Genomic DNA, 24,834 nt, shown 5'->3' with positions numbered 1-24,834 from the left:
GGACAATAAGTCTTTAATTTACAGTATCAGTTCTTGCTGATGTGCTGATATGGATCATTCGACAATTAATTCGTTTAGAACAAATACACGTGTCTCTTCTATTATAAACATATCACAACCAGGGATCTTTTCTGGAATTGAATTTACTTCGTTTTTGTGAAGAAAAGAAGGGTCGGTTACAATTGAGCGCCTTGTACGACACCAGCCAAAAATTTAACTCCATCAACAGTAATAAAATCATTTGTTTATTCCGTTTTAAGTGTTACTAGTCTTTGAAAAATAAAGTGCAAGATAAAGCAGCCTTTGTAAATACACCAAACTGATTCAATTCGATTTATCTTTGATTCATGAATTAGAATAAATTCAGCAGAGATTACTCCCTTACATAATCAAGTCATTTCGACTGAAGCACCTCCGATTCAATCTCTTTTTTCGAACACTTTTAAAAAAAGAGTAAGCGGGACTAATAAATGGTACAACCTGTCTAAATTACATCATCTAACAAAAAAAAAAAAAAAAAAAAAAAAAAAAAAAAAAGACCTTCTTAATTTGTACACCGAATGAATAAATAAACTCATCGATAAGCTTATTTGAAATAAACATGACTTAAATGACGATCTGAAACCTTTTGTTGTTGTTGTTGTTGTTGTTATTGAGCATTTATAACAATCAATTGTCCCAGATTACCGTTATTTTGCTTATTTTCTTGTATAAAATGGGCATCGGTAAATCATTTAAACATGTTTTGGTATAAAAAAGTGTACCTTGAAATAACGGCATCTTAACTTTTTAGACTAGTGATACCATGAGGGCCTTTTTTTTTTCTGAGATCAGCTGAGATCAGTCCATGATTTTATTACAATGAAAAGAGATCACAAATCACATAGAAGAACAAGTCGATGGTGTACTTGCCTTATATTCTTTTGCAGATGTTATCTGTTAAGTTAAAAAAAAATGAACCGTGCCTTCTTTTTTTTCTGCAGAGATATAAATCATTTACCGATACTTCATTGTTCATTTAAGCTATTACAATAATTTTAAACTACAACCGTGTTATCTAATATAAGTTAATTAAACATCCTAAACCCTTTTTTTTTTTTTCCAAATATCCTAATCCCCGATAGGGTTTCACCAACAACTTGGAAACCCAGCACAAAGAGGAAAAAAAAAAAATTCTGAATTCTGCATTTCCATACTCGGGGTGTGTCTCTTGTATCAAAATTGACCTCGGGGTCCCAGTTTTATTCATGTGATGACACTGTTGTATTACGTTTAAATCCATGACACAATTTCAGATAAGGAACAATTTTAGATAGAATACAGAGAAAGGAAAAAGAAAAAAAAAAGTTTATTAATATTATTTATCCATTAGTGACACATCTTTTTTAACGCTTCATAGGAGGAGGTCCTCCTTGAGGGTTAAATGGCTTGGCCGTGCTACATTTTAAGCATTGGAACCTAGACGCAAAATTATGGGAATTACACGATGGGCTATTTAACAAAGCATGTTAGTATCTTACACACAGCAAATCAAAAATTACAACTTACCAAATCCAATCGCCAGGTCGGAATTGAGCATTATGGGGTCCACTGCCGCCACCTCCGCCACTACCACCGCCTCCGCCACTTGGTCCCCCACTACCACCATATGCATAACCTCCACTTACACTACCACCACTACTATAAGAATAACCTCCGCCGCCACTGCCACTACCACCACTACCACCACTCGTACCTCCACCATAACCACCACCAGGAACTGCATATTGTCCACTACTACTATTACCATATCCACCACTACCACTAGTTTGAACGTACCCATATCCTACTGCTGCTGCTGCTGCTGCTGCTGCTGCTGATGCTCCGCCGGCTGCGGTTGATGTTGCTCCCGTAGGCGCTACAGCTCCACCATAGCCGCCGCCTACATTAGAGCCATAACCGGTATCTTGTCCATATCCATATCCAGGTTGATGAGGAGAATACTGTTGATGTCCTCCACCTCCTCCACTACTACCTCCGCCACCATTGGGGTTAGGTGTATGACAACGGAAACAACTATTACGAGAAGCGAAATTTTGGAATCCACAAGCAGGGTTAGGACAGTACCAATCACCGGGTCTAAATGTAATGTGATGATGAGGACGAGTACTACCGCTGTTACCATTGCCATAACCACCAGAGGGACCAGCGGAAGACATGGGAGGACCACCACTCGTATTATGTAAGGACATATTATGATGCTGTTGTTGATGGTGATGATGAGGTGCAGTATTGTTAATCTTATTTCCGCCGGGTTTATATCCACCGCATTTCTTACATTGCATACGAGAAGCATAATTATGGAAAGTACAAGAGGGGTTAGGACAAATCCAATCGCCTACACTGAAGGTAGGCATGGGAGGACCATTACCAGCATGAGGTGAGGGAGAAGGGTTCTCAGCATTACACTTGAAACAATGACGACGAGAAGCAAAGTTATGGAAACCGCAATTGAAGCAATTCCAATCTCCTGGACGTAATTGACGGGATTTGGCTTGCAGAGGGAACGAAACAAGCATATTACCAGCAGCATCAATCACACGAGAAGAACTAGGACAGACTTCAATGGGACGGTCACCTAGACAACGACCGTTTAAGGCTAAAGCACGCATGGCATCATGATGTAATGAAAATACAACAAATCCACTAATGCTAGGTTTGGAATTGTCCGAGGGTTGAATCATCATCATGGATTTGGGTCTTAATCCGTTAGAGGAGAACCATGCTTCTAACTCACCTTGGGTGACTTCAAAAGGTAATCCAGTCAAATGAATCACTTGAGATTCTTCCTTCTTGAATTGTTTGAGATCGGCATTTGTATCAATGGGATGCACAAAGACATCACTATGGCGAGACGCTGTCAAATATTTCATAATCTCCACTGTGGTCAAAGCTGCATTTAATCCCACACTTTGTCCTTCTTCGGTCACACGGTTCAAATGAAAGATCTGACACAAGTCGCGTAACGAGGTGGAGCGTAAGCTGACTTCAGGGTGATGTACTTGCCAGCGTTGAATCTCTTGCTTTAAATCAAACATGCGGCAAAAGGACAGATAGTTGGGTAAAGTGATGTTCTTATCGCGTGCTTCACGAGGTAATTGAATGCGAAGGACCCAGCCGCCATGCGTGACAAAGCAAAAGGTCTTGTTTTGAGCTTCGATTTCGGTCTGAATGTAATAGTCGAGTTGTGTCAAGGCATCCTTTAAAGTACCTGCCTCAGCAAGCGTGCTCCATTTGATACCGGTGACTTCAGTACAGAAGGGTGTTAATGGCGTACGTTCGGGTTTGACATAGATTTGTTGTTTATGGAGTACTTCCATGTTGGATGCATTCAACACCACAAACGACAATTCTACATGTCACACGTTAGTTTTGTATGTTTATTGAAGAAGATGGGGGGGCATGCTTACCAATGATTTCAGAATTCTCTTTGGTGACTTGAACAGCTGCAGGATTGGTGGGGTTTTCATCACAAGTAGCTTCCAAATGAAGCACAATTAAACGATCAAAAGGGACGACTGTTTCTAAAGGTACGACAGGTTCGTCTTTGACGGGTAAGGGTTCGTCTTTGATGGGTAAAGGTTCGTAGGCTTCCTCTTCTTGCTCCTCTACTTGTTCTTTTTCTCCTTCTTTTTCCTCTTCTTTAAAAGAAACAGGTTCGTATTCTTCGACGGCGGCAGCGGTGGTTTCTTGTGGTGAGCTCGCTTCTTCTCTAACTACTCGCTTATGAGGTTCTTCATCCACTTCATCTTCAGCCTTACGCTTTTCTGGACGAGGTAGCGTCGATTCCATCTTTTTTATGATTATAGGGTAAGGGGGAAATGAAAAAGAAGAAATTTTTAAGGTAAGCAGGGTATGCGTACTGTGTGTTCGTGTGTTGGGCGTGGAATAAGCCACATATACTTTTAATTTTGGCCCAATCAACGCAAGCAGCAGCTTTTGTGTCTAATACGCCCGGGGGTGTGACTGAGAGTAAGGATTAAAGGTTTTATTTTCATGCTTATTCCGACACTGGCGCGCTCACTTTTCTCAACACGCATACCGAAAATGATTAAGGACCCACTTGTATGGATTGATTGCGAGGTACGTGTTTTTATGGAAGAAAGAAAGGAAGAAGAAAGGCTTACAGGTACACCAGATGACAGGTCTCGATATTAGCAAGGATCACTTGATCGAGATTGCAGTCTTGATTACGGACGGTGATCTTAATATTGTTGCAGAAGTAAAAAAAAAAAAAAAAAAAAAAAAAAAAAAAAAAAAAAAAAAGTGTGGCATGACGTATGACAATTGATTTCTCACATATTATTTTGGGCTATAGGGACCAGAGTTAATTATTCACCAATCAAAGGACGTCATGGATGATATGAATGGTAATAAGAAGAAAACCAATTTTTTTTTTTTCATGCTAATTCTATTTTCGTTTATAGAATGGTGTGTAGAACATCACGGAGCTGTAAGATAAAATGATACTATAATATAATGCGTAAATAACTAATTAAAAGAATTTTCCAAACAGTCTGGATTAACACAACAGGTGCTCGATTCAAAAATCTCTGTGGAGGAAGCCGAGAAACAAGTGACTGAATTTTTAAAGCTGCATGTACCTCAAGGTGTTGCACCTTTAGCAGGCAATTCCGTTCATGCGGATAAAGTTTTCTTGTGTAAGGAGATGCCCAGTGTTGTAGACCATTTACATTACCGTATTGTGGATGTCAGTACCATCAAGGAACTCGCCAAGCGTTGGTATCCTCAGATTGCCAAAGGCGTTGTCAAGAAGGCTGGTCATCGTGCTTTGGATGATATCATTGAGAGCATTGAAGAACTCAAGTACTACAGACAGCATGTGTTTATCAAGTAAAAGGGAGAGATCTGACATTACTGTATATAGTATGGTGAGACAAACCAAAAATAAAGAGACGGGTAAAAAATTAAAAGATGGGGAAAATCCCATCTATCCTCGGGTGGGAGCGATTGGGTAACGGTAAATAGTGCGGGGGAAAACTATACTGAAACTTAAAAATTGGGCAGTCGCTGGGAAAACATGTGAAATATGGAAAAAAAAGCACTCTATTTTTAATAAAGTTGCCTCGGAGCGAAATGGAGTACACCTTTTAAGTTAAAGTGTCGCGCCTTTTTAAAAAGTGCAGTGTCGGTATGTGTTTAGAAAAAAGAAGTGTCGCAGAATTCAAGAAAAGAGTGTTGTAAATATAATTGTTTATTATCCATGTTAAATTTAATGATATTTAAAGAAGGCTATATTCAAAAATATGGCATTACTGACAGTGATCTAAACTTGCTGGCCAAAGTCGTACTATGAAGAGGTGAATAGCATTAATGGGTATGCATTTTAAAATGAAAATTACTAAGCTGTTTACTCTTTTAAATAATCTTTTCTGTAATTTCAAAAGCTGGTCATGACTAACAGCGCTTAGAACTATCAAGTGTCAGAAAGATCCACTAATAAAAACCCCTCTTATTTTAAGTCTACACCACTAAGCAGATGGTTTTCATGGTTACGTACAACACGCACAACTTGAAGGCTCTCGTGTGGAAATCCTCGGAACGCGCTCGAATTTACCAAAAGCAGCAATGAAAACTCCTAGTGATATTAAGCGCTTACCAAAATCAATTATACATGCTATCGCAAATTTGCAAAGATACTCAATGAAGTTTTAGATAACGCTATGTTAGACATTCTAGATGGAGAAAGAGTATCTGAAAGTTCCAAAACCGTGACCAAAAAACCCAGAAAGATTGTTTAACTCACCACAGGCTTCAGCTATTTATATATAATGCTAATACTTCTTTGTACGATGACTTTGGTATGAATTGGACGGGTACTATGGGGTGCATGTTCGCTGTCAAGCCAATTGATGATGTCTTTGTCATTAGAAGACTTTACACACTCACTCTACCCACATATATTGATATATTACCTTCACTTATTGATACTCTTCGCCATCTTTATTCATGGCATAATTATCATGTTCTTATCAAGGATATTGTTCTGAAAGCTCTTTCTAAACGCGAAAAAGAAAGGTTTTTTTTTTCACTTTTGTGCTTGGCATCGGTAGGGCATACTAAGTGCAAGCACTGAAAAAAAAGACACTAGTAACTCAAATAACTGTAGATGCTACCTAGTCATTTTTTGAAGGGTTTTGCGTGCTATTCCACTAGACGTTTTGATGACTGCCTTGCAGGCTATCCTATTTAATAAACAATTATATTTACAATACGACATCTTTTTTTTTTTTAAAAGCACGATACACTTTTCTTGAATTGTGCGACACACTTTTCTAATTAATAAGCTAAAAAAGGAACTAAAGTTGCAATCAGGGTGGGAAATTATAATGGAGAATATTTCCCCAGCGGGGAAGAAACACAAACATAACCTTATCGACCCTTGGAAATCACAGGCTGTGTAACCCATCAAGTATGCAAGAGATCAACATATTCAACATTAGTAATAAAAAAAAAATTATAGTAATAAAAAAGAATAGTGATTTATTAATAAAGTTGAAAAAAGGGGATTATGGAAGAAGAGAAAAAAAAAGAGATTATATATACAACTATAAGATAGTGTTGTTTGGTAAAAGATAATTTGGTTTGAATGGGGGAAGAGGGGGAAAAAAGGGGCACCGCCCCTGTAATAATAATAATAATAAAAATAATAGAGATTAAAAAAAGAGAGTGTTAAATTACTTGTAATTAGGTCCCTTCTCTTCAGTGTTGTCCTTGTATTCATTCTTCACGTTAGCAGCTTCGGTGTCAACAGCAGGTTTTTCTTTGGTAAAGACACCACTGTTACGTCCGGAAAAGTTACTAGGGAAACGACGAGAGCTGGGACGAGAAGCACGTTCAAGTTGAGATTGACTGTCTTGATTCTTATCATACATGGCAGTGGAACCAATATGAGAGGCCATAGACTTGGCATCTTCTTGAATATCTTCGGTAGCAAACAAAACTTCGATTTCTTCGAGAGATTTACCCTTAGTTTCGGGGTACCAGAGATAAATGGGGATCAAAAAGACAATATTGAGAAGACCGAATAACAAGAAGGTCCAATATTTAGCATATTCAAAGAGAACAGGTGCAATCATTGCCACAATAAAGTTACCAAGCCAGTTGGCAGCAGTGGACATGGAGTTACCCTTGGCTCTTAAACCAGTAGAGAAAATTTCAGAAGGATACAACCAAGCTAAACCTAACCAGGCAGCACCAAACACAAAGTTATAGATCATGACAAATGCAACAACAGTATTAGAGGCAGCTTGGTTACCAACAAGAGTAGTACCATCGGGAAGCTTGGTAGAGGTCTCTTCTACGAGATGTTGACAACCACCGACAATCAATAAAGTAGCAGCTTGACCGAGCAAACCAGCATACATGAGCCAACGACGACCAAGACGTTCAATAGTGAAAATAGCAGTAGCAGAACCAATGAAGTAGATAATGGAATCAACACCGGCCATCAACATGGCCTTTTCAGTAGACATACCAGCTTGCATGAAGACATCGGTCAAGTAGTAACTGATAACATTGATACCACCGAATTGTTGAATAAATTGACCACCCATACCCAAAAGTACACGATAACGGTTGTTCATCTTTCCTTTCTTGAAGAGTTCGAGATAAGAGGAAACACCTTCACGTCTTTCGAGTTCGATACCTTCACTGATTTCATTATGTTCGGCAATACAACGAGGATGGTTAACATCACCTTCAGACCAAAGACGGGCCAAAACCATCTTACATTCCTCTTCATGTCCATGGGCTTGCAACCAACGAGGAGATTCAGGTAAAATGAAAGAAGCGATACCTAAAATGATGGCGAAGACCATTTGGAAAGCCAAGGGGAATCTCCAGGCAAATTCACCTTGGACAAAGTAGAGACCATATTCGAGCCAATAAGCGATACCGACACCGACAGTTAACAAGGAAGCTTCAAAAGCAACATGAGCTCCTCTAGACTTGGGTGGGGATAATTCGGCTTGGTAGACAGGAATGGTAGCAGTGTTCATACCGTTTCCGACACCTGTAATGATACGAGCAGCAATCATCATACCGGAATTGACAGCAGCAGTTTGAATGATGGCACCAATACAGAGAATAAGACAGCCATAACGAATAGTCTTTCTACGACCTAAAATATCACCAATACGACCGGTGGATAAAGCACCAGCCATACAACCAATTTCGTAAAGAGCAACAATAGCACCCATCATGGGAGATGAAGGGAAACCCATCGTTTCTTTAAATTTATCGTTTGCAATCACACCTGACATGACACCCTGAAAAAAAGACAGGTTAGTATAAAGATAGATCAAATCGATTTATGAAAAGTGTGACATACTTGATCGTAACCAAAGAGTAAAAAGCCAACAGCGGCTAGTAGGGTCGTTGCCCTCATTAATGCGGCACCTTGTAAAGCCATTTTTTGTTTATATTATGTGAGATTAAGTGATTTAAAAAAAAAGAAGTGGGAAATATAAAGAAAAAAAGTATAGAAAAAAGAAGATAATATTTTCCCCACAATTTTCAAATAGGACGAGGTATTTATACTTTTTTTTTTTTTTTTTTTCTTCTTTTCCTTTTTTCGTTACATGCGTATAACCTTAAAAGAATATTCTGATGGGGAACCACGCATATCGGAGTGTAATTATTAATGTACCTTTTTTTTATATACATAACAAATCATTTTTTTGTTACAGGCGTCATTTGTTAAAATGTGACACAGACTACTGAGATTTTATGCTCATTGTTTTAGTATAAAGCTCCGTTCGAAGCTAGTAACCTGTCTGGGAATATCTGGGAAATAGATTGATTGGCTCCAGTGTACGTCATCTCGAATTTATTCACCTCAATTGATGTACCGTTCATTTTTTTCTATACTTTACCATATTCAAATATTTCTGACGGAATTAAAGAAAGTAAAAAAAAAAAAAAAAAAATTCCAACTTGTAAGGTGTCAGAACAGAATATTAGAGTTTCTGTAAAGACGCAACCAATCAATGCGTTTAGTCACTAAGGGAGCCATCACATGTTTTATAATATATGTAATGCAAATTGTGTGTGTGTATAAACATAACACAAAAACGATGATATAATTATGTTTTGTCTGATCTAGTACTTTTCTGACTATCTCATTTTTTAATTTAAGGTTCCGATTTCTTTGCTAAAAAAGAAAATAATAAAGAGAGGGGAATGATACCATATGGTGATCTTGATACATAGATTGTTGTGTTCATTTCTAAACTTGTAATAGTTAATGTTACTTTACCCTCGGGTTAATTTATGTGTGTGTTCTATTGCTTATCTTTTCTGTTCTGCTACAAAAAAAAAACCCTGCATCATATACAGTCCCCATGAGTTTCTATAAACTTTCTTGTGTCCGGGCAAGCATATGCAAAGCACTCCCTCTTCTGATGCGATCTTCCTAAACATGGACAATCTGTTATTGCCAATCGAGGTAGTCATGACGGCTCCTAACTTTGTAAAAAGGCATAGTCAAAAAGTAAAAGTGCGATTGGTTGGGCACGGTTGCCCATATTTAGTAACCTTACTCACATATGTAATGTGTCAAAAAAATAGAAAAAAAAACCTCACCTGTACACAAAAAATCACTTGGATAGAAAATCAACTTTATCTCTCTCTCTATCTCTAATCCCTGATAAACAACATTCATACAATTTTAATTACAACCAAGTGTGGGTGTGTTTTTTTAGATTTTTACAGCCAAGTTTTAAAAAAAAATGTTCTATATGAAAAAAAGAAAAAAAAAATAGTAGACTGCGTTTAGACTCACATTTAGGAGGGGTTGAGTGTGATAAGCTGCATTTTATTTTATTTTTATTTTATTTTTGCACTATACAATTCTTTTTATATATATATATATATATATTGTTTTTATTACAATGAGTAACGATCGAAGAAAAACTTTACCAGTAGTAAAGATAGAACATGATTTAGATGAGGAGTGTTTACCCAAGCGCGTTTTACCCATTCTTGGAGCACCTTATTCGCCCGAAAGAGACGGGGAGCTCATCCAAGATGAGCCAGTGTCTCCATTAAACACTACCAGCATGCCCATACCTCAACCACCTTCTGCCATTCCCAGTTGGCTTAAACTAGCGGCCGAGGACGAAGAGGGTAAAGGTCAAGCCAATACAAGGGTACGTCATTCGGTTGGTTTAGACGTACCAGGCGCAGTGCATACCATCACCACACCAAGTAAGAAAAACATATATTTGAGCAATCAGCCCAATCCTTTACTAATGTAACCAAATAGAATTAAAAACAGAACGTCAATTAGATAGTAAACTTGTCGTCATTATGGGTAACATTTTTTATTTTTTATTTTTTTTTGCATAATTTATTTACTTAAAAAAAATCTTTAGTCGGATTGCCTGCGCGTGGAAAAAGTTATCTTGTCAAAAAGCTGAGACGTTATTTAAACTGGCTTCAGTATGAAACCAAAGTATTTAATGTGGGTAACATGAGACGTGTAGTAGAAAACTCACAAGACCAATCTGCCAATTTCTTTGACCCAAATAATCAAGACATGAAGAGAATACGTGATGAAATTGCACTGAGTGTCCTTGAACAATTAATTGGTTGGTTAAAAGATGGCGGAAGAGTTGCTATTCATGATGCTACAAATTCAACGCGTGCTAGAAGGTACGTAAGGCCTACTATGGATGACATGATGTAATGAAGAAAAAAAACTCACCATTTTTTTTTATTATTATTGTTACTTTATAGAAAGTTATTAATTGATAGGTTAGAAAGAGAGCCAGAAATTAGAGTGCTGCTAATAGAATCTGTCTGCACCGACCAAATGGTAAGCTGGCATGGAAACGTTCATATCGCATAAAAGTATTCACCTCCCCCATCAGATGCTGGAGCGTAACTTTCGATTGAAATTATCAGGACCAGATTATAAAAACAAGGACCCAGTGGAAGCATTAGCTGATTTCAGATCTCGTGTAACCAATTACGAAAAAGCATATGAACCCATAGGAGATTGGGAAGAAGCACATGATATTCAATTTTGTAAATTGATCAATGTTGGTAAAAAAGTCATTGCTTACAACATTTCCGGTTATCTATCTGGCCAATGTATTTTTTATCTCATGAATTTCAATTTAAATGGTAATATCTCTAAATTAAATACATTACTATCAATTGTATTGATTTTTTTTTTTTTTTTTTAATTAGAGCGTCAAATATTTGTGACCAGACACGGGGAGAGCGAGGATAATGTCACGGGACGCATTGGTGGTGATGCGCCATTATCCGAAAAGGGACAAAAGTTTGCAAAGGCACTTGCCAAATTCACACAATCACAGCGGATCAAATTTGCTTGTGAATTGGCTTCCAAAGCCACAGAACTGGAACCAGAGGAAAATCAAACACATGCAAACGCATTACAGACAACTGCAAAATTTTGTAACTCTCAGTTTACGATCTGGACGAGCATGTTACAAAGATCTATGCAGACTGCAGAGTATTTCGATCCTGATGATTATGATATCAAACATATTCGCTTCTTGAACGAAATTAATTCCGGTGTAAGTTAGAAAAAGATGTTATTTTTTTTTATAATATCCCTTCTAATATGATTTACTTTTACCATAGATTTGTGAGGGTATGACATATCAAGAAATTCAACAGAAACATCCTGCAGAATATAAATCAAGACAAGCAAACAAATTGTTTTATCGCTATCCGGGTATGGGAGGAGAATCCTACATCGATGTCATCCATCGTCTCCAACCCATGATTGTCGAATTAGAACGAATGACTCAATCTTGTTTGATAATCACTCATCGCGTGGTGATGCGTATTCTGTTAGGCTATTTACTGGATTGGACTCGAGAAGAAATGCCCCACATGATGGTGCCTATTCATACGTAAGTTTCTTTTTTTATTATTCATATTATGCAATGTTTATTTTTAACTCTTAAAAAAAAGTGTCTATGAACTGCGTCCTAAGCCATATGGTACTGAATTAAAAAAATGGCAATACATGGAAGATACAGATTCCTTTGTCGAATTCTAAAATTAACTAATTATTTCATAACTCTTTCAAACACATATATTCAACTCACTGCATAAAATGTATCATAAGCACAACTTATTTTATATCCAATATACACACTCTTCAATTCTTTTCGGCGTGATTAAATAATAATCTATTGTAATTACATGATTAAAATATTTGCATGTTTGGCTCCTCACCGCTCTTTAATCTTGGATATATCGAAAATCGTGATTTAACGAGTTAGCCATTTCTTTGTTGTCGTGTCTCGTGAATCGGATTGTCTTTCTTCTGAATGCTGATATTATATAGGTATAACTTTTTTTTTCATCTACCATCTTCTGTGTCGCAATGGTCATAAAAACAAAAAGAATATAACGGTCGAAATAAAACATATGGATTCCGTCTGCATGTACAAAAGCAAATGACCTTATTATACACAAAAATAAATTTAGCTCTAATGTTTTATTAGTAGATTTAGAATAAATAAGAGCAACATAAAAATCATACTTATCTGCCATCTCGGTATAGACTAACTACTACAGCATCACCGCCTAGTTGTAGCATTTAGAGAGACAGCGCCAAGAAATAAGCACACATTTGTATTGCCTCTCCCTTTTTCTTCATCCCTTTTTGTTTCGACATGGTGCTTCCCAAGACGCAATCGATCCCGGTGCATAAAACGCAAAAAGGAGTTATACACCGAATTTAGAAAAGCATTGCATATTTACATGATCCTGGAACTGGGGCTGCTTTTGATTGTAAGGGACAATATCACTAATGCGGGGTAATCTTTATCAGCGACCAACCCAAGTATATTTTCATACTCGTTTTCGGCTCATTTTTCGGCTGGGATGATTATAAAGCAGAACAATTCTGCTAAACACTGTGTAACGGAATGAAATGGTGCCAAGGGACTTCTTTTTCTTTTTAAACAAGGTCCATGTACATATAAACCTCGGGATAAACTAAATTATGTTTAAAGGCCAACATGGGCTGATAATGTTGTTCAAGAAGAAACTTGTAATACAACAAATGAAAGAAAAAGGAGCCCAGACTTGTTTTTTAAGCTATAAATTGTGATTTCAGTAACGGAACTAGCGGTAAACATGGGGAATTACTGAAAACTGATTAAAGCTGCAATACAAACATTTAGCAAATTCGTGTAACCGTCATGTTGACTCACATTCTGTCTTCAATTAGGTCCTTATGGCTCATCAAAGTGGAAAGAAATACTCTCTCGAATCATTAAACAATAGATATCTATCTTTACTTGTTAAAATCAAAGATTACGTATATTTGAAAAAATTAACATTTTTTTTTTAAATAGCTGACAACGAAAAAAAGTTTCAAGTCGTCATTCATGCTCCACTCTCCTCCTCTATTCGAGCGCCGTTGTATCACCAAAAGACCTCAAGATGGTCAGGTTTAACTTTTTTGAAAATGTGCGTCTAAAAAAAAGTTTTTTAGAGAGGAGTTAAAGTTGGAAGAAAGGGAAAAAAAACGAGAATCTTTTACTCGGGAAAAAAAAAAATTAAATCAAGTACAACGCCACTACTAGTAATTTCATCAATGGAATTAGCATAAGTTACGGGTTTCCCCACAAACACACATGTTGAATCTCATGAGTCTATCAAAGGTATGACAAAAGAGTAAGACAAAACCAAACATCAGAAAAAAGAAAAAAATAATTTTCCTCCGTACTTGCCTCATGCTGCCCGAAAAATGATGTAACATGTGATTTTTGGTGCATATTTCATTAAATGTTTTTTTTTCACAAGATAGAAAAACAGAAAAATTGTCATCGCTTGTAATTATAGACCATCATTGTCATCATGTACAATACATTAGCCGCTTACCAACAGATAGGATCGACCTTTAAATAAAAGTTCAGCCCTTTTTATAAAATTACATAGAGTTTGGTTGAGTGGTCTACACTACACACGATCAATTCACATTTATGATTTCGAAATTACGTAATTAAGACTCAACAGTGAAGATCTGCGTAACACATAAAATAGGAAAAAACAAAACCCTATTTATGGGCATAAATAAATACTTTGACTAAACATTGATTCTAAGCCTTCGGCTTTATATGATTATTACAGCAATGTTTCTTAATATTTATTAGTTGCTCTAACATAGTATAATTATATTTAAAAGCTTTATTTTGTATTTGTACATTTTATGAGGAGCGCAGGGAGAAGCAGGGAGGTCGTTCCCAATAACTTATGTTGAGTAGCGGTTTATTGTAGACTCAGATTTGAGTTTTTTCTTCAGAGAGGGCTGATTCAGCTGCCAGATATGACTGAAAAGTACTGATAGCATGAGCGTTAGAACCATTGGAAGTTCCGATAGTAATATCGTAATAACATATACAGTAAGCGTATCATAGTATTCTAATTCTTGAGTAACCCAATATATAGTTAAGTTTGCAATGATTGATACTGCATAAAGTAAAGTGGAAGCAATCAAGGTCTTTTTGGCCTTCCCTGAGCTTAGCGTATTCCAATGGAGTGCGACAAATAATAAAAGAAACATAACAAACACACAATTTCCGCATTTTATAAAGTGTAGCATTTCAGAATTTTCATAATTTCTATAGTCATGGTATGTTTCGCTTTCCGTGCCAATATGTATGATTCCAATGATAATTAGAATACAACTCCATAAATACGCGAAGTAGATAATCCAGGTGTCGGGTTCTTTACTCCGGGTATTGAGTCGTTGGTAGACCATCAGCCCCGGTACAGCAACAAGTGAGCTATGGATGAGAGTGAGAATTTCATTGGGAATAACCACAAAGTCGTATATGCTATTATCGTAAGCTGTCATGAAACTCATGATCAAGCAGATTAATGCAAATATAGCGACGATAAGAGTGATATATACAACGGGTGATCTATAAACTGGACTTTTTATAATGCAAACTATAGCAACAATTATTAAAAGAGACCATAAAACGAGCGGCGCGATAACAAATAAATTTGAGGAATAATCAATAAAATACCACATTTTTGTAGAATAATATGAAAGAAAGGAATATTACTTGGTGATGGGTACTTTTTATATAAAAAAAACAATGATATGCGCTACTTAGCCTCATCACGATGGCAACTGAAACTTAATATCGCACTCACTTTTAATTGTGCCACACAAATATTTAGTATGACTTTTTTTTAAAAAAAACCAAATCACTTGGTTTAGTCATAGTCTCGGAATAGGACAATGCTTTTTTTAGATACCTCATATGTGGCTGGATTGAAAGAAAGATACATTTCAAACTTCGATAATATCACTCTTTACAAAAAAACTAGTGATATTAACTTGCAAAACAGTCGATTTATTGCATAATAAAGTTAACAAAATACGCTACATATGTTTGTTATTCAATGTCTACTGACTACACGACTTCAAAAGTTATTCGTAATACCTATTTCTTAACATCTATACTTTTAAATGAGTAATACCAAGTGGGTATGTACAAATATAAGGACATTTTTTTATGCTCTTATATAAAAAAATGAATTGTTCAGTGTCCAGAGAAGGACATATAAAATAGCAAACATGACAGGTGAAACTGTTGTTAACTAGGCCAACTATTTAGAAAGTAAGTACAAATTTATGCCAAGCAGATAGGAAATTTCTGACAATTATACAACGGAGATACCTGGTCAGTCCGGGCGCAGATCCAATATATCTCTAGATAGCATCTATAGAAAGTATATAATGTCAATATAACTTATATTTATTGTGGCAGATGTAGTATTGCATGCTAATCCAGACAAAGTAGGCCTGATAGTAGCATTTAAAACCAGTTATTTGTACCTATAATAACTTTTAGGTGCATAATTAGAGTTCTTGTCACCAATAGTCCATATAATGGGTCAGGATACAACTCATCAGCCATTGAAAATCAAAAGTAAAATAGAATGGAATGACTGATTACCCTAATAAAAAACGTTTAATATCTCTATTAAAGTATAATTTTCTCTCTGCTCAGCCTGATTATAGTAGGACAATCATTTTCTCTGTACTGTGCTACGCGATACAATTTTAGCAGTAAATTTATTTTTAAATCATACCTTAGAGAGCTGTCATGTGCGCAATCAAAAGTATTTTTATAACGTATGTCAGATGTAAACCGTATTTATGATAAATACTTTCAATAATAACATGGAGGTATTTTTTACAGAAAAAAAAAAAAAAAAAGCCTGCAACCATGCATTTATTTACACTTTTTAAAAGTACGCTTTGACCCGGAACCAGAAACTGATTCATGAAATGATTTTTCATGAATATTATTTTTATTTTTATATACAAATTAATCTTAAATGGGTCTATGGAATTTAGGTATCGCATTCTTATTTTCTGTCATAAGTTACACTTGTAAAAAGTTATCGGTTACATCACTAGCTTCAATATCGTCATCTTCATTATCGTCATCCTCATCTTCAAATTCGAGTTCGCTCTCAGATTCATCCTTTTCATCATCCAGGGGTTTATCCATTGACCAAATATGTCCATACAAAACCGAAATCACGACACACGCAAACATTGGGCATTGGACAAGCGCTACTGATATAGGGTCAAACATGAAATAGTGGGCATCATATGCAACTGAATAGAATATTTCGGAAATCATGTAAAACAGGGTGTACATTAACAAAGTAATTTTGGCTTTTTTGGGGAGTCTTTTCCCATAAATCTTGAGAAGTAATGCAAGGACACCAATAACACCGTAATTGCCACGGGTAATAAACTGACGCAGACTGTCAGATTTAGGAATATCATAATTATTTATACAGGCAAATACAATGCCCGCAACAGTTACAATAAAAACATAAAGGAATCCTAAATAAACAGCCCATCTACCAGATGTTTTTTCTTTCTGTCTGGAAATACGTTGGTAGGCAATCAATCCAGGTAAAGCTGCGAGTGAGGCATAGAGACATTTAAAAATATTTACAGCGACTTGTATTTTGACAAAGGTGTATAAAGAGTGTCCAGTGTATCCCACTGTATTCATGATTGTAGTAAGCAATCCAAATACCGCAGGTAACAAAGCAGCATACACAATTGGTGATCTATATAATGCACTCTTGATTATGCCATATACAATGCCAGTCAATAGAATAAACCATAAGAGAAGTGGTCCTACATGCGTAAGGGGTAAAAGAGGCATAGCTAAAAAAAACGATTGAATAATCGGATAGAAAAATGTTTATTGATTACGCCGAAAAGGGATTTTTATATTTTTCTTTAATCATATCCCATCCGTTACTTAGCCACATTATAATGACACAATAAGGATCTAGATATAGCTATAATGTGACACAAAACACATTTTAGCAGAAAATGTGGGCTGTAATTGCGAGCATATGACCTTTATTTTTTCCTATTATTTGGCTTTAGTATTACCGCTTTTTAAGATATTTGAATATTTTTTTAAAACTTTAAAAAAGCACAGAAATAGGGCCCATATATTTAACATTACATCCTTTGGCTTTGTGGCGTAAAAATAGAATACGTTGTTTATTTTCCATTTACTGTTTGAAACCACTCACTTTTATACAACACCAAAATGATTTTTGAATTTGATTTATTTATACAATGCACATTTTATTATTTGGAATAATGTCAAAAAGTATGTACATAATTCTTTATTAAGTGTATGTATTAAAAAAATGATCTCTTTGTGTTTGTTTGTTGTCATTAATTACACAGCAGGTAAAAAGGCATCCGTAGCATCATAATTGCCTTGATCGTTATTGTCATTGTCGTTGCTATTGTCATTGTCATCATCGCTGTCAGCTTCATCTTCGAATTCAAACTCGCTGTCTGAATTACTTTCTAATAAGATTCCATCCATATTCCAAGTGTGTGCATACAAAGTGACGATTATGAGAGATAGAACCCTTGGTAATTGGATAAGAGCATATGTTATGCCATAATACGTATTAACAGAAATTGCTTGAACAAAATTGATGACCAAAAAGGTAATTTCAGAAGTTAGGTAAGCCAAGGTGTACCAAAGCAAAGTATTCCTAGCTTTTTCATTCAATTTTCTCCAGTGGATCGGAAGAAGTAATGTAAAAACAACAATAAAAAAGCCATGGCCACGGGCAATAACCGAAAATAAGCTATCAGGTACAGCACCGTCGCTAAAGAAATCTGCGAAGAAGGTAGCTGATATGTCCAGACTGATTAAAAAAGAGACGTAGTAGAATCCCACACGGACAAGCCATCTACTGTTTTTTTTGCCCGTTTGTTTAGACAGGCGTGAATAAGCAAGCAGTGCAGGCAAAGGTAGTAATGAGGTACTAATATTTTCAAACCCAGTTTTAACATCTTTAAGGATAGTTATGTGATGCATATTATTGATCCAATCCTGGATATTTGTAATAGCTGACAATAGTCCATATAGAGCAGGTATAAGAGCAGCGTATACAATAAGTGTTCTATATTTTGCATTCTTGATAATGCAGGCAACAATACCAACAGTCAAAAGTGACCATAGAATAAGTGGCACTACAAGTCTATATTCAAAATCGGGCATTGTCAAAAAGAAGAAAATAAATAAGATGAAAAGAGAATGGTTATATGACACACTTGTCCTTTACATATAAATATTAATATGAACAATGGTGTATTTTTCATGTAGCATTGAATAAAGTCCCTCACTGCTTAGCCTCACTACAGTGGCACAAGTGTATGTGGTTATACCTATATTTGTGCTACGCAATACTTTTTTAGCATATCTATTTTTAAAACGGATTGCGATTGTGAACACAGATGATCTTTTTTTTATTTTTTGCATTATTTACGTGCTAAACGTGGCTCAGTATGACATCTGAATATTGCTTTAAAAGGTTAAATGTATACACTAGTAAAATCCTTTACATGAGTATCTGGTTAATAGCAGTCAACGTACGCTCAATTGAAAGCTGTGGAATTGCATTCAAGCATCAGACTTATCCGGAACAATTAAAATTTATTTTATTGTTTACTAAAGTCTTATTCTGACCCGAGATTTAATATTATACTTTATGAAGATATTTGATTTTCGAATAATTATGCACTTGTTTATTTATACAGTAATGTCAATAAGGTATTTATATCGAAGGATATCTAGTGTGAAACATGTACATGTATATTCAAAAGGGGTTGCTTTGTATCTGTTTGTTGTCGTTGATCCCTCGAAAGAAAAAAACGTTTTCCCGTGTATTATATTTTTTAAATCCTTGTACCTGGTAGCCTTAAGACTTGTTTTCTTCGTTGATTTCTACTTTCTCGTCTTGCATGGGTCTCTTCATTGTCCAAAGGTGTCCATATAGAACCGAAATCATGAGAGATAACACCACCGGAAATTCGACAAGAAAAATTGAGACAATGTCTGCAGGAAAATACCTTCTAGCTTTATAAGTTGTAACCAAGTAGAATATTTCTGAAATGACATAAGCTAAGGTATACAGAAGTAAAGTAATCCTGACTTTTCCATGCAGCTTTTTCCAGTACAATGCAAGAAGCAATAGAAATATAGTGATAAAACCGCAATGTACACGGAGAACAAATCCAAAAATTTCTGGAGATCGGTATTCTTCTACAGCAAAAAACGTAACTATAACACCCATGGCCACCACCGGAATCATATAAAGAAACCCAAAATAAACAAGAAAGCGGCCGGTTTTGTAGCCTATTTGCTTAGACATGCGTAGATAAGCCATCAGACCAGGTAAAGATTCAAATGAAACACGCAGAGAATCAAACCCAATTGCGACAGGCACTGTGTAATAATAATGATCTGAGCTAACGATGTTCATGATAGCATACACCAATCCAAATAGAGTAATCGTAAGAGCAGCATAAGAAATATTTGATCTATAAACTGAACTCTTGATTATGCAGAATACAATTCCGACTGTCAAAAGAGACCATAAAATGACTGGTCCTATAAACCAATAGTAAAAAACAGGCATTATCAATATATATATAAAAAAAAAGTAAAATAAGATAAGAAGAAAAGATTTTTGAACACATGCATTTTCTTTTAAATACAAGTGTATATCGTTACAATTAGAAGTTAAACGCTTTCACTGCTTAGCCTCACTGTAGTAGCACGATAGTGTTTAGTGTTTGGGTGTATATTGTGCTACGTGATACATGTTTAGCAGTAGATTTATTTTAAGACGACATTGTGATTCTGAGGGCTTTATCTTCCTATTGATGTGACATGATTGAGGTATTATATATAGAATTGATGCGGTTGATAGTTACTGGAAGAAAGGTATCTGTGAAACCGTGCCTGACTCGAGTATTATCACCGGATTTGAAATTGCCATTAGCCGTCCGATTTCGATTGTACTTCCTACAAATACTCTCAATGCAGCGCGAAAAGATTTTTAGAATGATGGAAATAAAACAATAGGGCTCACGGGCCAAAAGGTAAATATATTTCATCAAGTTTGGTGCTAGTGCCACCGAACTCTGCCTAAAAGGTAAGCACAATATCCAAAAGTCACATAAAAGAGAATCTATCTAACATCTATCTATCCATCAAGACGTGTGTTAATAAGTAAACAGTGCAGGCGAAAATAGCAACGAAATATGCAGAAAACAAAATAAATCTACAACAGACCTTATATAAAAAGAAGAGTCTCAGTAAATTTAGCGAATGCACAGTGTTCAAGACAGTCAAATAGAGTAGCGTACGCAACCAGCAGTATTTAATATGTACTCTTGATGGCGCGGAATGCAGCACCGTTGTCAAAGGGACCACGAGATGAGTGATTCTAAAACAGTAGTTATAAATAATCTTATAAAAATAATACATCAAGCTCTTTATAGAATGAGCTTTGTCTTTAATCAGAGTGTGACAATAGTGGTTTCTGCATACATCTATTGTGCTACATACTACTTTTTTTCTAGTAATATTTTATTTTTTAAAACGAACAATGCAGGATTCTGGCTGAGTGCCATACAACAGCTTTTATCAAATGTGGCGTTAGTAAGACATTTGATTACTATTCTAGGTTCAATGAAATCCATATCACAGAACCAAATTCATACTGATTCGCAGTATGAACAAGGAATCAAAATAAAACATGTAACCAAATTTATATATCTTATAACTATCTAGATCCTACATTCGTAGTATTACCCATGTTGATTAAAGATTGAATATTTGGCGGACATATCATTTGCGTACACGCAAAAGTATAAATGGTAAGGTATGACATGATTGTGATATCAGTTAGCATGCACGCAGCGCATGACAAAATCAGTAACAGATGATGACATCCAGATTGGTAAAGTAAGCAAAAATTAATGTAAAAAAAGGATATTGCCAGGCGAAACTACGTATATTATTTTTAAACAGTATAAAACGTTGTGTTTTTTGCAATTGAGTTTTTCCCAAAATCTTGGATGAGACAAGATCGACAAAGAGTTGGTGACGAAATAATGTAAAATCGTCATTCAACCAAGATTTGATACGCCGTTGTATCACCCCACAATCCCAAATATGGCCAAGCTACATTTGGGTACTTTTTTTTGAACGCAGCCCATTTTTTCAGTTTGAAGAGGAGAATGGAAAGACAAATAAGGTTACTTCAAATGAATATTAAACTATTTTAATTTTACGCTAAGGATTGCGGAGTATCTTCAAAAAAAAAAAAAGATCGACCATTATGTGCAGCGCGGGATTGTTTACAATTACACTAACCATCATTCAGTTTCAAATTTTTGGATGTTATAACATTGTAGAAATCAGATAAAATGTTTGGTTTCGGCAGAAGCTATCCTATTAACTCCAATCATTTGTAAATAAACAAAGGTCGTAAATACAGCAGACTGGACGGTTAAATATTAAGATTGATTCAGATTGTTTCGTGTCCTAATGGACAACCTCCTTTTTATGATAAATATATCTATTTCCCGTCAATCCCTAATCTACATAATAAATGTATACATTTTCAAACTTGAAACCATTCCAAACTTTGTCATGTTGTTCAATAAACAGTTTAAGCGATGATGACACCACCACAGTGGCAACTAAAGGGATATTGTTTCATCAAAATATCAAATCAGGAGTTTCTGAATCATTTATAAATCACGCGGCTTCTAAGTTGTAGGGTTTCAGTACACATTAATAAACGCTTGATTCGGTCTTTAATTATATTTTCATAACAAAGAAAAGGCGAATTAATAGAACTCCCGTGTTTTTCTTTCTTTCTTTTTAAACATGTTCGCGGGATCTGTGCCGTATCTCCAGAAACACGACGCAAGTACCGACAAAAGCTTGCCTATATAATCAACGCAAGCCTGTTTATGATCACAGAAAGGGGTTTTTATGCCGCCCGAGCAAAATATTATTTTATAAATTTAAGGCTTTTTTATTTGTCTAGAATTTATAACGAGTTTGATTAATTAAGCGGTTGTTATATCTTTGTTCTGGAACGACACTTGTTTATTCCCGCTTGCTTATTAAATAAAGTCAAAATCGGATAAATATGTGTTTGATTAAAATTATGGGGTACTGCTGAGATTTTTTCCTCCAGTGGCATCTTTCCAGTTATTGCCACGGCCTTTATTTCGGTTTATTCCAACTAATACGTACGAAAAAAACAGATGTATAAGCAAAATATATTACAGTACCGCATTTTAGGGACAGACAAAGTGCACATAGCGGCAACATGAGATCGGGTATCCTAGCTAACATTGAGAATTAAAAACAAGAATAGTTTACTACTACTGATCAAAAACCATTAGCAAAGAGAGAAAAAAATCGTAGTGTGGATTCAACAATTTCATAGATATTATAACAATAGACGGATTACTTCTTATCGTGCAATATACTTTTATAACCGTTCGAAGTACTTAGCTCTTAATTTTATTTTTTATTATAATAAAACAATGCTTTTAAAAAAAAAGGAAAGGGGTAAAAACAATATGGGCTTTATTCCTGCCTACTAATAGCAATAATAAAAAAAGAAACCCAGTTGTCTTGATATGAGAAATGATCACCAACTATCTTATCGAACTCTTTTCCAACTGCCACAGCTCCTACCTCTAGTTCTTGTATCACTTGTTGTTGTTCATCCCAAATTCTTTCAGATTGGCAAGTAATTCAAACACTTTTACCAAATTGAACTTTCCAGCTTTAGGTTGTTCTCAAGCAAAAAAAGTTTCCTGAACTGAACTGAAGTGCGGAGTTACCTTCCATGGAATTTTATGTAATAAAAACTTCAGGAAACTTCAGGAGAAAAAAAATCCATCTGAAGTCTACCGAGTGAGTGATATTGGATTCGGCACCGAATGGTTCAACCATTACTGCAATTCCTCTATTCTCACTGATACCATATCCATCTAGTAGTTTTCTTTCGAAATTCTTCAACTTATAATCGTTGCTTTGTAACCACGAGCTTTTATTTTCTTTCGATTGTTTTTCGCACCATCTGAATGACATATTTCCATTATGAATCGCAAAGGTTTTTAAAATCGGGATAATTACTTCACAGAAAAATGTCCGTTTGTCTTCGGAATCAACTGGGATAGTTAGATACTAAACATTTATAGTAATAGTCAGAAAGTATATCCTATATTGCCTTCATAAATGGTTTAGATTCTTCCTCCCTTAAATATTTCTTTTTAAATGCATGATTGTCATATAAAATGGTATGATTCAAGAACTCAATGGCACCAGGAATACGTTAAAGAGAAGCGCTTCTTTTTCATTTTTCTTGCTTCGTTAAAAAGTGAATATACAAAGCTTGTTGATTTTTGTTTGGTGGAGAGATACTTGATATCAGCGATTATACTTAATACTTCATAATCTTCTTGTCATGATCAAGTTACACTTTATGCCACAACTATGCTTTATGCCACAACTATGCTTTATGAACAACCAGCTTTCCGACTCAATCTTTATCCTTGATCTGTCAGCTCTTTAAATCCTTTCTCATGATTCACATAAGCTATGACTAACTTAATCTCTTATTTAAATTTTTGTTTTCTTTCTATTAGACATATTTCATAATCATCTTCCCTTTTCTTTTCTTTTCTTTTCTTTACCTTTTCTTTTCTTAAATAAATAAATAACATGCTTTCAAAAAGCTACTCATTTTCTGTCCTGTCCTGCCTGTCTCGTTTCTCCTAGTTCATAGCACTTCTTTTTGTAGACTGGAGGTGTTGGGAGTATATATGCTGCTTTGTAGTTGATGGATAATGAATGACTTGGTAGATTTCACTGTTTTTATATTTTCCTAATATTACATTTGTGTTTAATTGTCAATACAAGCAATATTTTATGCTTTGCTTACTATTTTCCTATCTTCCTTATCAGCTCCAGCATCCTACAATTTCATTTGTAAGAAATAACGAAGAACAATTATTATAATATCCATATATTTGTGTGTGTATATGTGTACGTGTACTTACGCGTTGTGCTCTTTTACCAATACGTGCTACGAGCTTTCCTTCAATTGCCTCCTCAGCTATTTCCTCTTCTTTTTCCTTGTACAATTTTAAGACTTTTTTCTTGCTTCAATCTCTTTGAGATTATAGTAGCGTACGAAAATAGTGTAACTGTTCTTTTGGCCTAGAAAATTGTGTATGCTCGCACAATAATCGCGTAAGAACTGGGAGATCACGCTTTTATTGTCTTCTGTTTCTTCAAAGGTACTGATTTTATGGATAGTCAAAAGAATATTATCATAGACGTTGTTTGCCACCGATTGAAAGTCTATTTGATGATT

General features: G+C 35.5%; 8 protein-coding genes across 8 annotated transcripts; 2 read left to right on the top strand and 6 right to left on the bottom strand.

Moving 5' to 3' along the window:
* Positions 1-1,321: 1,321 nt before the first annotated feature.
* EV154DRAFT_433433 (uncharacterized protein) lies at positions 1,322-3,981 on the bottom strand. Its single transcript, XM_051596731.1, has 3 exons — positions 3,450-3,981; positions 1,549-3,391; positions 1,322-1,491 (listed from the first exon to the last, which is right to left on the bottom strand). The coding sequence occupies exons 1-3, from the start codon at positions 3,829-3,831 to the stop codon at positions 1,386-1,388; spliced, it is 2,331 nt and encodes a 776-aa protein (XP_051463661.1). The 5' UTR covers positions 3,832-3,981; the 3' UTR covers positions 1,322-1,385.
* A 23-nt stretch (positions 3,982-4,004) lies between these two features.
* Positions 4,005-5,380, top strand: EV154DRAFT_2270 (ribonuclease H-like domain-containing protein). The gene is made up of 4 exons (XM_051594481.1): positions 4,005-4,261; positions 4,358-4,409; positions 4,467-4,492; positions 4,556-5,380. Exons 1-4 carry the CDS (start codon positions 4,178-4,180, stop codon positions 4,895-4,897), a joined length of 504 nt encoding a protein of 167 aa, XP_051463660.1. The 5' UTR covers positions 4,005-4,177; the 3' UTR covers positions 4,898-5,380.
* A 1,139-nt stretch (positions 5,381-6,519) lies between these two features.
* Positions 6,520-8,542, bottom strand: EV154DRAFT_546666 (general substrate transporter). The gene is made up of 2 exons (XM_051604703.1): positions 8,393-8,542; positions 6,520-8,330 (listed from the first exon to the last, which is right to left on the bottom strand). The coding sequence occupies exons 1-2, from the start codon at positions 8,471-8,473 to the stop codon at positions 6,738-6,740; spliced, it is 1,674 nt and encodes a 557-aa protein (XP_051463659.1). The 5' UTR covers positions 8,474-8,542; the 3' UTR covers positions 6,520-6,737.
* Positions 8,543-9,953: 1,411 nt separating this feature from the next.
* EV154DRAFT_535268 (6-phosphofructo-2-kinase-domain-containing protein) lies at positions 9,954-12,100 on the top strand (the record flags this gene model as incomplete). Its single annotated transcript, XM_051604061.1, has 8 exons — positions 9,954-10,269; positions 10,328-10,375; positions 10,437-10,716; positions 10,801-10,879; positions 10,935-11,190; positions 11,257-11,609; positions 11,677-11,951; positions 12,013-12,100. 8 exons carry the CDS (start codon positions 9,954-9,956, stop codon positions 12,098-12,100), a joined length of 1,695 nt encoding a protein of 564 aa, XP_051463658.1.
* A 2,078-nt stretch (positions 12,101-14,178) lies between these two features.
* EV154DRAFT_489429 (uncharacterized protein) lies at positions 14,179-15,160 on the bottom strand. Its single transcript, XM_051599298.1, has one exon. The coding sequence runs from the start codon at positions 15,092-15,094 to the stop codon at positions 14,309-14,311; it is 786 nt and encodes a 261-aa protein (XP_051463657.1). The 5' UTR covers positions 15,095-15,160; the 3' UTR covers positions 14,179-14,308.
* Positions 15,161-16,274: 1,114 nt separating this feature from the next.
* On the bottom strand, positions 16,275-17,300 carry EV154DRAFT_489428 (uncharacterized protein). Its single transcript, XM_051599297.1, has one exon. It carries the CDS (start codon positions 17,262-17,264, stop codon positions 16,461-16,463), a length of 804 nt encoding a protein of 267 aa, XP_051463656.1. The 5' UTR covers positions 17,265-17,300; the 3' UTR covers positions 16,275-16,460.
* A 294-nt stretch (positions 17,301-17,594) lies between these two features.
* EV154DRAFT_489425 (uncharacterized protein) lies at positions 17,595-18,814 on the bottom strand. The gene has a single exon (XM_051599296.1). It carries the CDS (start codon positions 18,636-18,638, stop codon positions 17,799-17,801), a length of 840 nt encoding a protein of 279 aa, XP_051463655.1. The 5' UTR covers positions 18,639-18,814; the 3' UTR covers positions 17,595-17,798.
* A 323-nt stretch (positions 18,815-19,137) lies between these two features.
* EV154DRAFT_489422 (uncharacterized protein) lies at positions 19,138-20,082 on the bottom strand. The gene has a single exon (XM_051599295.1). It carries the CDS (start codon positions 20,056-20,058, stop codon positions 19,339-19,341), a length of 720 nt encoding a protein of 239 aa, XP_051463654.1. The 5' UTR covers positions 20,059-20,082; the 3' UTR covers positions 19,138-19,338.
* Positions 20,083-24,834: the final 4,752 nt, after the last annotated feature.

Source organism: Mucor mucedo (assembly GCF_025094135.1).
Source record: "Mucor mucedo strain NRRL 3635 chromosome Unknown EV154scaffold_1, whole genome shotgun sequence".
Classification (NCBI taxonomy): domain Eukaryota; kingdom Fungi; phylum Mucoromycota; class Mucoromycetes; order Mucorales; family Mucoraceae; genus Mucor; species Mucor mucedo.
Note: the sequence above shows the minus strand (reverse complement) of the source record. Positions and strands in the feature narration are given on the sequence as shown.

Coding starts and splice junctions, on each gene's coding strand:
- EV154DRAFT_546666 (XM_051604703.1), bottom strand. CDS start 8,473: ATGGCTTTACAAGGTGCCGCATTAATGAGGGCAACGACCCTACTAGCC. Junction 8,331..8,392: donor TACTCTTTGGTTACGATCAA/GTATGTCACACT, acceptor TCTTTTTTTCAG/GGTGTCATGTCAGGTGTGAT.
- EV154DRAFT_489428 (XM_051599297.1), bottom strand. CDS start 17,264: ATGCCTCTTTTACCCCTTACGCATGTAGGACCACTTCTCTTATGGTTT.
- EV154DRAFT_2270 (XM_051594481.1), top strand. CDS start 4,178: ATGACAGGTCTCGATATTAGCAAGGATCACTTGATCGAGATTGCAGTC. Junction 4,410..4,466: donor CGTCATGGATGATATGAATG/GTAATAAGAAGA, acceptor TTTCGTTTATAG/AATGGTGTGTAGAACATCAC. Junction 4,493..4,555: donor GTGTAGAACATCACGGAGCT/GTAAGATAAAAT, acceptor TTTTCCAAACAG/TCTGGATTAACACAACAGGT.
- EV154DRAFT_489425 (XM_051599296.1), bottom strand. CDS start 18,638: ATGCCCGATTTTGAATATAGACTTGTAGTGCCACTTATTCTATGGTCA.
- EV154DRAFT_489429 (XM_051599298.1), bottom strand. CDS start 15,094: ATGTGGTATTTTATTGATTATTCCTCAAATTTATTTGTTATCGCGCCG.
- EV154DRAFT_433433 (XM_051596731.1), bottom strand. CDS start 3,831: ATGGAATCGACGCTACCTCGTCCAGAAAAGCGTAAGGCTGAAGATGAA. Junction 3,392..3,449: donor AGAGAATTCTGAAATCATTG/GTAAGCATGCCC, acceptor TGTGACATGTAG/AATTGTCGTTTGTGGTGTTG. Junction 1,492..1,548: donor CGACCTGGCGATTGGATTTG/GTAAGTTGTAAT, acceptor TTTGTTAAATAG/CCCATCGTGTAATTCCCATA.
- EV154DRAFT_489422 (XM_051599295.1), bottom strand. CDS start 20,058: ATGCCTGTTTTTTACTATTGGTTTATAGGACCAGTCATTTTATGGTCT.